This window comes from Spermophilus citellus (assembly GCF_964194105.1).
Source record: "Spermophilus citellus genome assembly, chromosome: 6".
NCBI lineage: Eukaryota > Metazoa > Chordata > Mammalia > Rodentia > Sciuridae > Spermophilus > Spermophilus citellus.
Window position 1 is genome coordinate 76,665,134 of NC_138187.1, and position 13,590 is coordinate 76,678,723.

The 13,590-nt window shown below is 34.7% G+C and overlaps 1 protein-coding gene across 1 annotated transcript in view; it reads left to right on the forward strand.

The window, feature by feature from the left end:
* The window catches only part of MALRD1 (MAM and LDL receptor class A domain containing 1), a gene marked incomplete at both ends in the record, with an annotated part of 684,412 nt that overhangs the window by 631,210 nt on the left and 39,612 nt on the right, over positions 1-13,590 (forward strand). The window contains one exon of the mRNA XM_081298191.1: positions 13,434-13,513. Coding sequence (XP_081154317.1) covers positions 13,434-13,513 — 80 coding nt within the window. The remainder of the gene's footprint in view (positions 1-13,433; positions 13,514-13,590) is intronic.

Below are 13,590 nucleotides of genomic sequence, written 5' to 3' on the forward strand. Positions count from 1 at the left end.
TTATTCTCATGTGGCACTATAATATCTAATGGTTTTCCCTGTTCATTTTTTTTCTTCTTTTAATAGCTTTCCTAGGGGTTCATGATTATGAGTCCAGTTTATTAGTAATTGACTAGTAATCAAGTGTTATCTTGATTCTAGGATGAAACAACATGGCCTTTGTATACATCAAAAGCAAACTTGCTTATTAATCTAAGGTGCTCAGAGAATAACATTATTTTTTTTTAAAAAAGCCCATATCTAAATAAGAAAAAAAAATTCAATTCATGCAGTTGTGCTGTTTTGAAAGACTTTTGTGTTTCTGTATCGAAAAAAATATTTTTATATTTATTTGTTATAATTTTTAAAAATTCATAAGTTCTTCAAGGCTAATAATCCAAATCTCAGAAATAACCAAATTAATGCCAAAATATCTCTATTGTTAAAACAGGAATCTTATTTTCTGTAAATCATTGGAAAGCTATTTTTGTACTTTCATTTTATTGTAAACATTTTTTCATTTCTTTAACAAAGTTACTTTTAAATAATATTAATTATTTGTCTAGCATCAAACATGTGTATTTAAACCAAAGTAAATTATGACATCTCATCTAATAAAGGGGAGCCTATTAGGATTAATTAATATCTGTTCCTTTTTTAGTAGAGGAAAATACTATTTCCTACCCATTTTAGGTTCCTTGAGTGATAACCTGTGAATGAGACTGACAAAAGATAGGTGAACAAGATTAAAAAAAGAAAAACATAATTTTATTAACCTGTTCATGCATCTTGAATACATTCTGGAACATCAAAAGTGGCGACTAGAACTTGTGCTTATACAGCACCTAAACAAAAGAACACAAAATTTATGAGAAGATCCAGATGAGATAGTGCATGCCTGTAATCCCAGCAGCAGAGGAGGCTGAGGTAGGAGGACAGCAAGTTCAAAGTCAGCCTTAGCAAAAGCAAGGCACTAAGCAACTCAGTAAAGCCCTGTCTCTAAATAAACTATAAAAAAATAGGTCTGGGGATATGGCTTAGTGGTCAAGTGTCCCTGAGTTCAATCTCTGGTACCCAAAAAAAGAAAAAAAAATATGAGAAGTGACAAGATTCAAGAAAAGAATTTTAAGCACCTAGAATTCCTAATTGTAGGAATACAAATATAAAGGGAAACTAATGGCCGATGAGAGTTAGTGAGTTTGTGTCCACTCTCTCAGTGCCATCTTGTCTTTGGGCAAGGTGGATTTCCCCTTATTAGAACAGGGAGCCTGAAGGTGTAACTTCACAGGGGCATATTATTCTGCTTTCAGGTGGATAATGAGAGGGTACAGTCCATTGTTTATCTGCTGGTCTTTTTTCCTTCAGTTACTTTCACCAGAATTATTCTTATTCCAGAGAAGCTGTTGGAGAATTTGGGAATTATCCACAAAGCATAGCAAACAGAAAATGAAAATAAATTGTATAATTAATTTCAGAAAAAAATGTTAAAACCCAAATGATCATAATAATCATATACTATTGACTCATCCAAGAATAATACCGTTCATGTAGTAATAATATTATAAACTCTGAGTATGGATTTACTTATATTGACTAGTCAAAGGTGGTTACTAGGAGGAAGGAAGAAGTTGCTGGGTATATAATATGGAGAAAGTTTTAGCTATAACAAAAAATAAGTAAAACATTTATGTATTTATTATTACTTTCAAAAATGGAGATCACACTAAAGAGAGAGTTAAATTGATATTTTTTCTTTGCAGCTTAAGACATCTAATGCAACTTGACTATTTTAATATTCATGTACACTAGGCGAGTACTCTGTCACCAAACTACTCTGCAGCCCATACATACAATATTTAAATGAATGTATAAATGTAGCAAAATACCCTATCTCTTTTTTCTTCCTCCCCCATATATGTGCAGAATTATAAACTTAAATAGGCCCTCAAAATTGAAGATACTACTACACATTTCTGGTATTGTTGCTTCCAAGAGTCAAAAATTATTCCAACTATATGCTTTCTTCTTTCCCTACAATCTCGTGATTCCCACTCCACAGTGCCAAATCTATACCAATTTCTACCCCTTAAATTCTTACAGAGATGCATTATCAGAAATTGACAAGTCATTCCATCACAAATCCATCAACCAGCCTTCACTTGTCATGTTCCTATTTTCTCTCTGAAAAGACACCGCCCTCCCATCCCCCCCCAAGGGCCCTGGATCCCATTCCTTCTCCTCTTCCCAAGGATTTCTTCTAGGTCATTGCTCTTTTCATCAAACACCAGCCTCATTACTGACTCATCTCCAGAAATACCAAGAAACCTTCTCTTATAGCTATAACCTTGGAGAAAAAGGCAAAACAACCCTCATTTTCTCCCCCACTTTTTATTCCAGCTCCCAACAGTTTGGCCTTGACTATTTCATGACAAGATTTCTTGAAAGAATTGTTCACACTCACAGTCTCCAACCTGGTTTATGACTAGACACTGCAGCTTCCCTGATTCTGTCCTAAATATACCTATTTATATATCTGTTTATTGTCTTTTCCCACACAGACCCATGCACTTCTCAATAACATGTAAACTTTGTGAGTTCAAGTAGCTTGTCTTTTGTGCTCCTGTTCTAACATTTAGGATTTAGACTTGGAACTCAATAAGTAGTTTTGAGCAAATCAATCAAGTATAAAATATTTATAAAACATAATAATTTTAAAGATGTTTTAGTGCATCATATATGGCATACAATGTGGGACATACAGTGTAAGGATTACTTGAATCAATTCTTTGTCAAAGCATTAAAAAACTGTTTATTTAATGTAAATATGCAATGTGAATAAATGCAAAAATGTATATTATTTATACCAATCTGTACATATAAGATATATATATACACACACACACACACACACACACACACACACACACACAAACACAACATGCTACAAGAATCACAATTCAGCAATATAAACACAACCAGTATATGCTATGTGTCAGTTCTCATGGTGTAAAAATGGCGTGAGAATTTTAGTGCATTGTTATTCCTTGACAAATGCGGTGAAGTGCTCAGGAAATAATTAAAACTGTATGCATTTTGAATTTAACAGGAAATGCTTTTTGCTCTGCAGCTAGGGTGTGGAAAAAAAATCATTTGCTATCGAGAATTATTGTGACAGAAAGCGCTGAAACCTAAGTAGATCAAGCGACATCTCTTTGGTAAAGAGCCATCAGTACCATCTGCCTGCTCTGGCTCTGCCTTTTATTTTTACAATTTCTCTCTCACCTTTTCCACCTAGAGTATCCCCAGCCAGGTGGTAAATGACCTATTGTCCTTAAAATTTATGAGATTTTCACAACATGAAATAGCCCTTAACAGGGTCATTTTTCTTCCATCCAAAGTCTCACCACCCTATTCTTATTCCAGGGATATTGCCTCTGTGCCAAATACAGCCTGTCTGCCCAGCCCCGTCTTCCCCAGGTGCTACACATTAAGGACCATCATTCTTCATTTTGTCCAAGGATGTGATATTTAGGAGATCATAATGGAATCTAACAATGGAGACTTGCAAACAATAGAATCATTCTGAATCATATGTTGTGTGCTGTTACACTCCTTAAGAAGAGATTGTCTACTGTATGGTCATCCCTCAATATCCACAGGGGATTGGTTCCAGGACCCTGCTGTGGATACCACAATGCACAGATGTGCAAATCTCTTACATAAAGTGGTTTATTATTTGCATATTACCTACACACATCCTCTGTATACTTTACTCATCTCCAGGTTAATTATAATACCCAATATCAAGTAAACATTATGTAAATAGGTATTATACTGTATTGGTTAGGGAATAATGACCAGAAAAAAAAACTGTACATGTTCAGTACAGAGGCAATTTTTTAATTAAATTTTTTCTATCTGCTTCTGGTTGAATCCACAAATGTGGATCCCAGGGATGCAAAGGACCAGCTGTATATTATTTGGGGATTTTTGCACAACTTTGAGTAAGATCAGTCTATGATTTTTGTGAATGTGTTATATTTCATTTATGTAATAGAGATATGTACCTTTATAAAACAAATTACTTAATCCTCATCTTTTCACATGTTTATAATTATATATTATACACCTTGGAATGATTAAAAACCTGAGAGACTATTCATCAAAACTTTGAGAATTCGCCAGTAAATTGACCCTAGACCAGGAAATATCTTTAGAGTTTTTCATTAGCAAAAAAAAAAAGTTGGATTGTTATTCATTTTATGTTCAGGAGAGCTTATACAAAATTGGGATTGCTTATTCATTAACAGCATTAAAAATTCATCAGTACAGGTATTTGATGTGGAAGTATTATTGTGAGTACTCTGTTGGTAACTTAGAACAATAGATTTTCTACTCTGTTTTTACTTCTTGCCCCAATGTCTCCTCATACAAATTGATTTGCCTTTTCTTTACAGATTAGAACAGCACAACAAAGCAAGAGACAGTGTTAACTAAATCCTACAACACAATTTACTCATATATTCAGATTGCTGGTAATTTTCTTAGAATCTTGGCATCTATAAATGATATTGTTTTCAAGTTTTCTTCTGTGAGTTTCTGTCATCAGGCAAATATTGGGTTATTTTCTGAAACTGTGTATATAAGAATAACATTGGAATGAACAGCACAGCCTGATTTTAAACATTTTAAGGCTTTTAAAAAATATCACACATTATTATACTGCTCAGATTAATTTTAAAATTTATGTTGAATCTGAAAAATTATTCATTACATTCAGGTTTTCAAATTTGTGTTATATAGTTTAATACATATTATGTGCATATTATGTACAAAATACATAGATATTTTTATTACATTTACAAGTATATTTTAAATACATATACAAATACAAGACAGATGTGTGTGCACATGTGGATAATAAAAAGTGCAACAAGCTAAAATACTGCAGGTAAGCAGATTACTAGAACGGGAGGGGAATGGATCATGGCAGGTGGCATATTATCGATTTGTTAATTAAGGTTTTCTGAGACAGCATAATTTGAGTCCAAATCACAATTCTGTGAAAATGGAAAATATTCCAAAATTTGGACAGAGTGCAGTTGTCATGGGGAACAGCAACTATAAAACCACTAAGGCAAAAATGAGCACAGTGTATTTATGGATAGCACAATCTTGAGTGAGTTTGGAGGCTGGGAACACGTAGTCTTATGGACTTTGATGTCTAGAATCTAGGGCGAGGCCTGGCAAATGGAAGGTGCTCACCAGTTACTCCATAAACAAAGGAGTATACATTTTAGATGTCCTTCTCAGTTTGATAGAAAGGTTTGATTGCAAGATTCCTGGTTTTGGATTGGGCAAGTAAAGGCCTCATTTCTTTACCAAAAGGTCTAAGTGCGTCTTAGAACCTCACAGTTTGGCCTTTTGTGGGTGGTGGTGTGGACAGAAATTCCTGGCAGAGTCCGACAATCCACTGTTTGTTCTTTCTCATTTTTAGCCTTCTGTGTTGTGTTTATGTGTGCTTTCATGTATATTTCAATGTGAAGAAGAGAAAGCATGATTAATATCTTGCTGTAACTACATTTATATATATGTATATATTTTATATATATAAAATTATATATATTTACATATTCTATATATTTGTATATTATATATATTAATATGTAAACTATATATTTATATATATATATATTTTTTTTTCTCTTTTGTAGCAATAGTTGAACCCAGGGTGCTCATCCACTGAACCACATCCCCAGCTCTTTTTAAAAATATTTTATTTAGAATTAAGTTCTCACTGAGTTGCTGAGAGCCTTACTAACTTTCTGAGGCTGGCTTTGAACTCATGATCCTCCTGCCTCAGCCTCCAGAGCCACTGGGATTATAGGCATGTGCTACTGCACCTGGCAGAATATATGTTTTGAAGGGAAATTTTGACTCCATTTGAAGAAGAAATATTTCAAAAAGCTATTTCTTGTTAGGACTACAGACCACACAAAAGTTTAAGACCTTTGCTTTATTTGTCTTATAAAAGATGAGTTTCTATTGACTTCTAGCCCATTTTCTATTGCTCAGTTTGTGAATTATTTAGTTTCTTTACTACTTCTCCTTTTCTTTTTTTATTTTGTTTCCCATCCAACTCCAGGAAAATATTACTTCATAACAAATGGGGGAAAAAACAGGAGAAATGGAAAGCTGAAAAATAAAATTCAGGAATTTTTTTAAAAAAATTAGAATTACTTCAGCTACCACACCATTCTGTTTGAAAAAAAGGGGAGACAGAAGAACAGTTTTATCTTCTTGGTTTCCTCTCAAAAGTAATTAATGTTATTTCTACTGGGCTGCAATAATTTTAAAGAATATGTGAATATGCTTCCTTCTGATGGGTGCATTTCTGCACAACTTAACCATTAGTTCAAGAGGGAATTACAATAAAAGCCACACAGATGCATGTGGGTTTATCATCATTATCATACCCTAGGACAGAATCTGATAATATGTAACAGCCTTTTATGAGAAATTAGAATATAGCAAATGTTTCCCATATATATTTCTAATTGTCCATAGATCCTTATTTTATGTATTTATTTATATGTGGTGATGAGAATTGAACCCAGTGTCTCACACATGCCAGGCAAGTGCTCTACCATTGAGCCACAGCCACAGCCCCTCACTTATATTGAAGTGATGATTTGACAACAAGACAAGTGGTTTAAAAGACCTGAATCCACTACTTACAAAATCATTGCTCTCTGAGCTTCAGTTTTCTCTGAAAATTTGGAAAAATAATCCTTGACCTCACAGGGATGTTCTTGGATAGTGGTTCTCAACGGGTGGCCCCAGACCAGCAGAGGCAGCAATCACCTGAAAAATTTTTGAAAGTGGAATTATTGAGCCACTTTCTACCTACCTATTGCATCAGAAACTCTGAACGTGGGGCTCAGCACTCAGCTTTAACAAACTTCCCGTGTGATTCTGATGCACACTGAAGTTGTAATTGACTATTCTACAGATGGGATGGGATAATATAAGTACAAATAAAAGTGTTTTGGTAACTGTAGCATATTATCCAAGTGTTAACTATTATTATGGTGATGACAGTGTTTTCAGCATGTATTTATGCACAGGATTGTACTCATTGTAGCAAAGAAGTTTGAACAGGTATGGGCCCAACCTTCAGTAAATTTATGGCCTAGAAAGATTTAAAAGGGACTGACTTTGCGGTACTGTGTGATTAAGTGCTGTCATGAGGATTCTCAGGGACCCACAAGGCCAAAGTTGTTAAGTCCAGTCAGAAAATCAGTCTGTGGGGCTAGGTGTGAATATCAGCTAGCCAGATGAATAAGTGAAGCCATCTTATGGCCAGTGAAAATGTATGTCATGGAAAGTTCAAACCTGTTGAAAAGTACATCTCTTAGGTGAAGGAACTTTGAATAGAAATATCAAGTTTGTAAGCCGAAGGGGAACTGAGATCAAACCAGTTGTACCATCCAGAGGCCAGATCAAAAAAGCCTCTCCCTATGAAACAACCTTTTGAGGACAGGATTCTGCATGCCCTAAGAAAGTAGCACAGGTTTTTGATCAGGGAAATTATATGATGTGACCTTAGTCCGGAAGCAGGAAATCTTGTAAAGAGCCTGCTCCAATACCAAGAGTGACGAGGGCCTTTGGCTACATGGCAGAATCCAAATGGGACAGGGATAGTCAGTTAAAAAACCATTTAGAAGGTAAAACTGATGGGACTTTGATGATTGAGATGAAGTAAAAAAGTAGATATGGAAATATGTAAGTTTTATAAACCCATAAGTGTTTTTATTTTTAAACACAAGATTCTTAATCTCTTTCTAATGCTTGGCATGTCATGTTTTAAAACAGGCTTAAGATTTCTTTTAGTTTCATATTTATGGGAACATCTATGCATATGTTCTCCCCACATTATTCTGAATCAGTGAAAATGTTGGATAAGGTTATCGCATGGACATGTATAATCCCTTCTACATTCAAATACTCAAATGTAACATGCTTATGAAATCAACATACCTGTGCTCTCATACGTGTTTTACTTTCAGACTTCTTAGAACAGTTATAAACAAATAAAACACTTTTATTGTTTTGGACTTACTAGAACAATTCAAGTCATTTACAAAACCAGAGTAAACCCTCCATCACTTCCCAACAAATTAGCCCATGTACACATGCTTAGTTAGCGTGCAGCTCCTCATTTGTTTTCCCTGGCAATGAGACAAATAAGCTGGGTCCTGCACACAAATGACAATAAGGAGGGGAGGAGCCTGTGTTCCAGGTGTTAGTGAGTAATGAATGGGTGTTACCAAGCACACCCAGAAATGAGCTATTTCCATAACTCTTCAGTAACAACCTACTCATAGCTGTTAGAATTTAGGAAAGATTAGGGTGTTGTCTTTGTCTGAAAGAATCTAATTATATTTTATTTCTCCCTTTCTCCTCTTTGTGTTAAGAAAACAGGCCCACATGCACAATGGAGTGGGATGTTTATCTTTCTTTGTCAGGTGGACGCTATCTAATACTTATAAATATTATACAACATACTGGAGCTAATTAGTCCTGGGAGAAATTAGTCCAAGCAAATTAATCACTGGTATTCACTGTGGAATTTCATTGTCTTGTGGCTCAGAGATTAGTTAGTGCTTCTTGTGCTTTCTCATTTTCTGCCATAACAAATTTACCTATGATGGTAAGGATGGCTTGTTAAGAGCCTACCTCAATTTTTCCACTTGCCTTCCCTAGGTAGAGGCGAGCACATGGCTCAGACAATGGTCCGAGCAGAGGCCTTCAGGTTAAGTTGGGGCATCTCTACTTTTTCCCCACTTGGAGGATAAAAGGATACCTGATGGGTAGGATCCTCTTACAGTTACAAGAGAATGTGCATTGCAAGCACTAAGCATCGATATCTGCTGTTTCTTCCCCTACCTGTGTAACACATCAAGAGCCTTGAGGCATAGTCCTAGGCTAAAGTATTTTATTTAGTGGCACTCTTGACAAGTTATGAAATGAGAAGGTGCGGCAATGACTCTTTGTTCTTCCTAAGTTTTAATCTTAAATTTGTGGAGAGATTGGAGTCAACACTTGTAAGATCTAGTACTTGTACATTCTAGTTCTCCGGAGGACCACACTGATAGGGCCTGGATGCTTAAGGGCAGCAGGCACTGTCAAGACCAGAGTTTATACCCCAAATCTCAGAAATTGTAGTGAACAGCTTGGCATGGCACTTTCAGTTTGCAATGTACTGAAATGTGCATTGTTTTGTGTAATTCTCACACACATTCTGTAGGTTATAATTATTGCTATTCATAAATGGGGAACTAAAGATATCTGACACTCCCAAAGCCACATAGCTACGAAGGAGCACATGCCCTGACTTAATTTCTTACTCCTCCCAGCACCTCAGCTGACTTCTCTGCAAGATGTTTCAGGGTGAGGCCTAATGTGATAAATGGAATTTTCAGACCATTAAGTCTAGACATCTCTCCTAGTGTTGCTATCCTAAAAGATTAAAATCATAAAGCCAACTCCATTGCATGCAACTCTATTCCAACTTTAGAAAGTCTATGGGAAGCCAAACTGTGTTTCGCAGAAATGGTCTAAGGAGCCAATATTGAAAATTTCTTTTGAAATGTACCTTATGTGACTTACAGCACAACCTCTCTGTGCCTTTGTTTTCTCAACAATGAAATGGAGAAGTGATTCCTTTTATTTTGCAATATTGTTCTATTAAAAATAATCTCTTAAAGCAGCTAGAATCTTATCTAAACCATAGTAGGTGCTCAATAAGTAATTTTTATTGGCAGTTTTCTGAAATGTAGACTGTAAATGTAGCATGATACTGGACCCTCCCCACAAAAAGATGAAAAGCATGAATTTAATAGTCATCATGTGTCACTATAAAAATACCTAATAAAAAGGAAAACAAGCCTGCCATCTATAATGCTGAATTGTTGTAAATCTAATTTGTAATGTACTCAAAATGTACATAGCCTCTGAAGGTATTTTCCTTCTATATCTTTCAAAAGACACAATCAGATTACTGTTGAAAAATATTCGATAATAAAGAATTGAGAAATCTGAAAGTTAGTTTGGGATTCTCTCAGCTTGTATTTGAACATAACTCTTCAGATCCACTTATAGATGATTTCTATCTATTTGGATGACCAATTTTTCTGGAACATTGTCATAATATGTATAAACACTTGATTTTTGGAGGAAATATTACTATACCTCATGTTTTGCCAGTGCCCAAGTGACATTGCACATTTTTAATTTTTGGGGTCTGGAAAAATACAGATTATTGACATAATGATTTCATCATTTCTGTTTGCACTTTTCCCTTCTTATATTTCACTTTTACTTTGTATCTTAATTATTTTCTGATGTATTTTAATTTTAGAACTAAATGCTTCTATAAATTCTCAACCACATCTTATTCATCTTTATATCCTTTCTATATCTTGCACTCTTGTACATAGCACAAATATTTCTTCTTATTATTAATTTAATGAGAAGAACATTAACCAATAAAATGGAAGAATACAAAAATTGAAGTTTGTGTGTATATATATATATGTATGTGTGTGCTAGTAATGGAATACCTAACTCAAAGTGACCAAAATGGTAAAGGAGTGTGTTGACTTACATAAATAAAAGTCTAAATGCAGCACAGACTTGAACTGTTAGAACTATTAGAGGAATTTGTGATGCCATTTAAGGTTGTTGCTCCATTTCTCAATGATTTGCCAGAGCTCTATCTTCCTATGGTTTATTCTATCTTCTGGATGGTTTTTGCAGCAAAAATGGTAAGCAGATAACTACCTGATCTTAAAAGGGCTACTACGTTCTTTCTCTTTCACATAAGGGCTGGGAAGGTGATATCTCTTACCACAAATATGCGTTGAAATGCATCCCTGGTTGAGAAAATTCTTAATGGACACATGTCCATTTCTGTCTATGAACTAATCCCTGCTGACTCAGCATGCCAGGTGGTGATGGATATGGTCCTAAGGCAACATTACAATCAAGAAAATGGGAAGAGTCTAGAGTCTTTTTTCTTTCCACAAAAGCCTTCATCCTTCACCTCCAGTCACTACAAAAATACCCAATGCACTACCAAATAAGTAAATAAATACATCCTTGAGGGTCAGGAATTCTCTTAATTTTCATGTGTTCTGCTAATCTTGTACTAATGAGAAATAATTAAAATGTGATACCTAAACTTCTTTATCCAGACTGCCTATGAAAAACAATAGAGAAAATGACTACTATATTCCTTTTAAAATGTCTTAATGGTATTAATAGGGATTTATGGTCAGCATGGAGGAAATAAGTTCACTCAACTGTTGTTAGAACAGACAGAATTTTCTGCTTTCCCTTCCAGCCTGCAGCTACAGAAGGGGATGACAGGAGAAACTTCTTTCACTGTTGTTGCTCAACAGATAGGCAGAACTTCAGTGCACCATTATGGCTTGCCATTCCTGCTGTCCTCAGCATAGCATTTCAAGGGGTGTGGACCTCACCCATCAAAGAGATTTAAAGAGGTCTAAGGATCAGATTGCCATCATTACTTTTGAATACTAGTGTTTCCATAGAGGTTTAGTTTAACAAAAAAAAGATAAAAACCTATATTAATATTCTTTACTTCTTTCTGCAATCCAAAAAATGTTTCTCCCTACTCCTCTACCCTGTCCATGTCACTAGGATTTATATAAATTTAGAAACATGTAGAGAGAGAGAGAGAGAGATGGACAATAGAGATAGATAGATAGATAGATAGATAGATAGATATATAGATAGATAGATAGATAGATAGATAGATAATAGATAGGGTATGGGTTTCCTCCATTTATTATTTTTATTTTTGCAGTTGTGCATGGACAGCATGCCTTTATTTTGTTTATTTTTATTCAGTACTAAGGATCGAGCCCAGTGCCTCACACATGCTAGGCAAGCATTCTGCTACTGAGCTACAGCCCCACCCCTCCCTTATTTTTTAACTGGCATTCCCAGATTCTTTCCACTGGAGTTTATAAAGGCACATCAAATACAGATTATTTGCCTCAGGTGGAAATCACTGTAACACTGGTACCAGAGAAGCGGTACTCCCAAAAATCTAAAGGGACCATATTAATTCAGAATGTAAAAGTGTCCCTTATCTTTAAACTACACCAGTATGTACACATGTGGGATATTGCCACAAAGGATTCATGCTGTCATTTGGGGACTGACAAGGAATACGTCTTAAGGATTGTGAAAATAAAAACCAAATACTCTAATCCTCAAAAATTCTAATTTATTTTAATTTGAGTTCAAGAAATATCAAAGCCATCAAATTGTCTTTAGTTTCCACTTTTTAAAGATTGTTTACTTAGCAAAGGAAGACATTCTAATGGACTTCCTAGAACCTCTTGGTTTTTTTTATGTTTAAAGAAGCTGATTGATTTTTGAAGGAATTACTTTTGAGCATACAATTTTTCATATTTAAAAGAAAGATTGAGGGGAAAAAATAAGCCTGTGCTGAATAAGCATTGCTACTAGCACACATCTCTTAAATACACACATTCAAAAGCTATTTTTTAAATCCTATTTTTTAGCATGCACTCTGAACTTGGAAGGAAATTCCACCAGACTCACCTTGATTTGTATCCTGTTATTTCTGATAAGCAAGCATGTGTATGGAAACTTTCACACACATATGCATGCATATGCTGCCAGAAAAAAATTGGACACATTTACCACTTAGAAATAATGAACCTCATCTCCCTCAAAGGCACAAGCTAGTCTCTAATTCTGAACTTTCTGAGTACCATCCATATCAATATTACACATTTCATCATTTATATCTATAAATAAAGCAAAGGTATTGGAATCCTGGTGGTAAGGTCTGGCTTTTTTAAAAATAAAACATTGAATAATATTATTAACTTCATTCCAAATGTAGGTACTAGAGGATTCATCCCTATGTTGTGAGAAAAAAAATGTATGTTCTGGTTTATATTTATGTTAATCTACAACTTGAATATACTCTATTGGTTATCTGTAAGAACTTAAATCTGTTCACAATTGAAAAATGATAGCTTTGAGTTGATTGATGATTAAGTAAATGATACTGGTAAAGAATGAGTCAATACTTGAAAATAAAGACCAAAGAAAAAAAAATGGAACATGTGGAAACCAGGTTTTTATCTGATAAAGTCAAGAAAGGGATAGATATTTTTTAAATCATCCCTTACTATAATATGAAATAATAAAATTTAATTTTGCTTTCTTTTGGCTTATTATTTTGGTTCCTTATCAAAGTTACCCATATTTCTGGCATCTCATTGTTTATTGACTTTCATCATTTTATCCCATGACAATTCTCCTCAACTGTTTCCACTATTTTGTTGTTGTTCATTTTCAACTATTCTATTTTATCTCATTTCCAGATGTGGACAAGGATGGAAGGGAAATCGATGCCACATCAAGTTCCACCCTCCTACCTTAGATGTCATGTACAGTCAGAACAGTAGGTGACATGATGACTAAAAAATGGCTTGATTTGGGATCTTTAATGTTTTTCACTATATATATATTTTTTTTTCA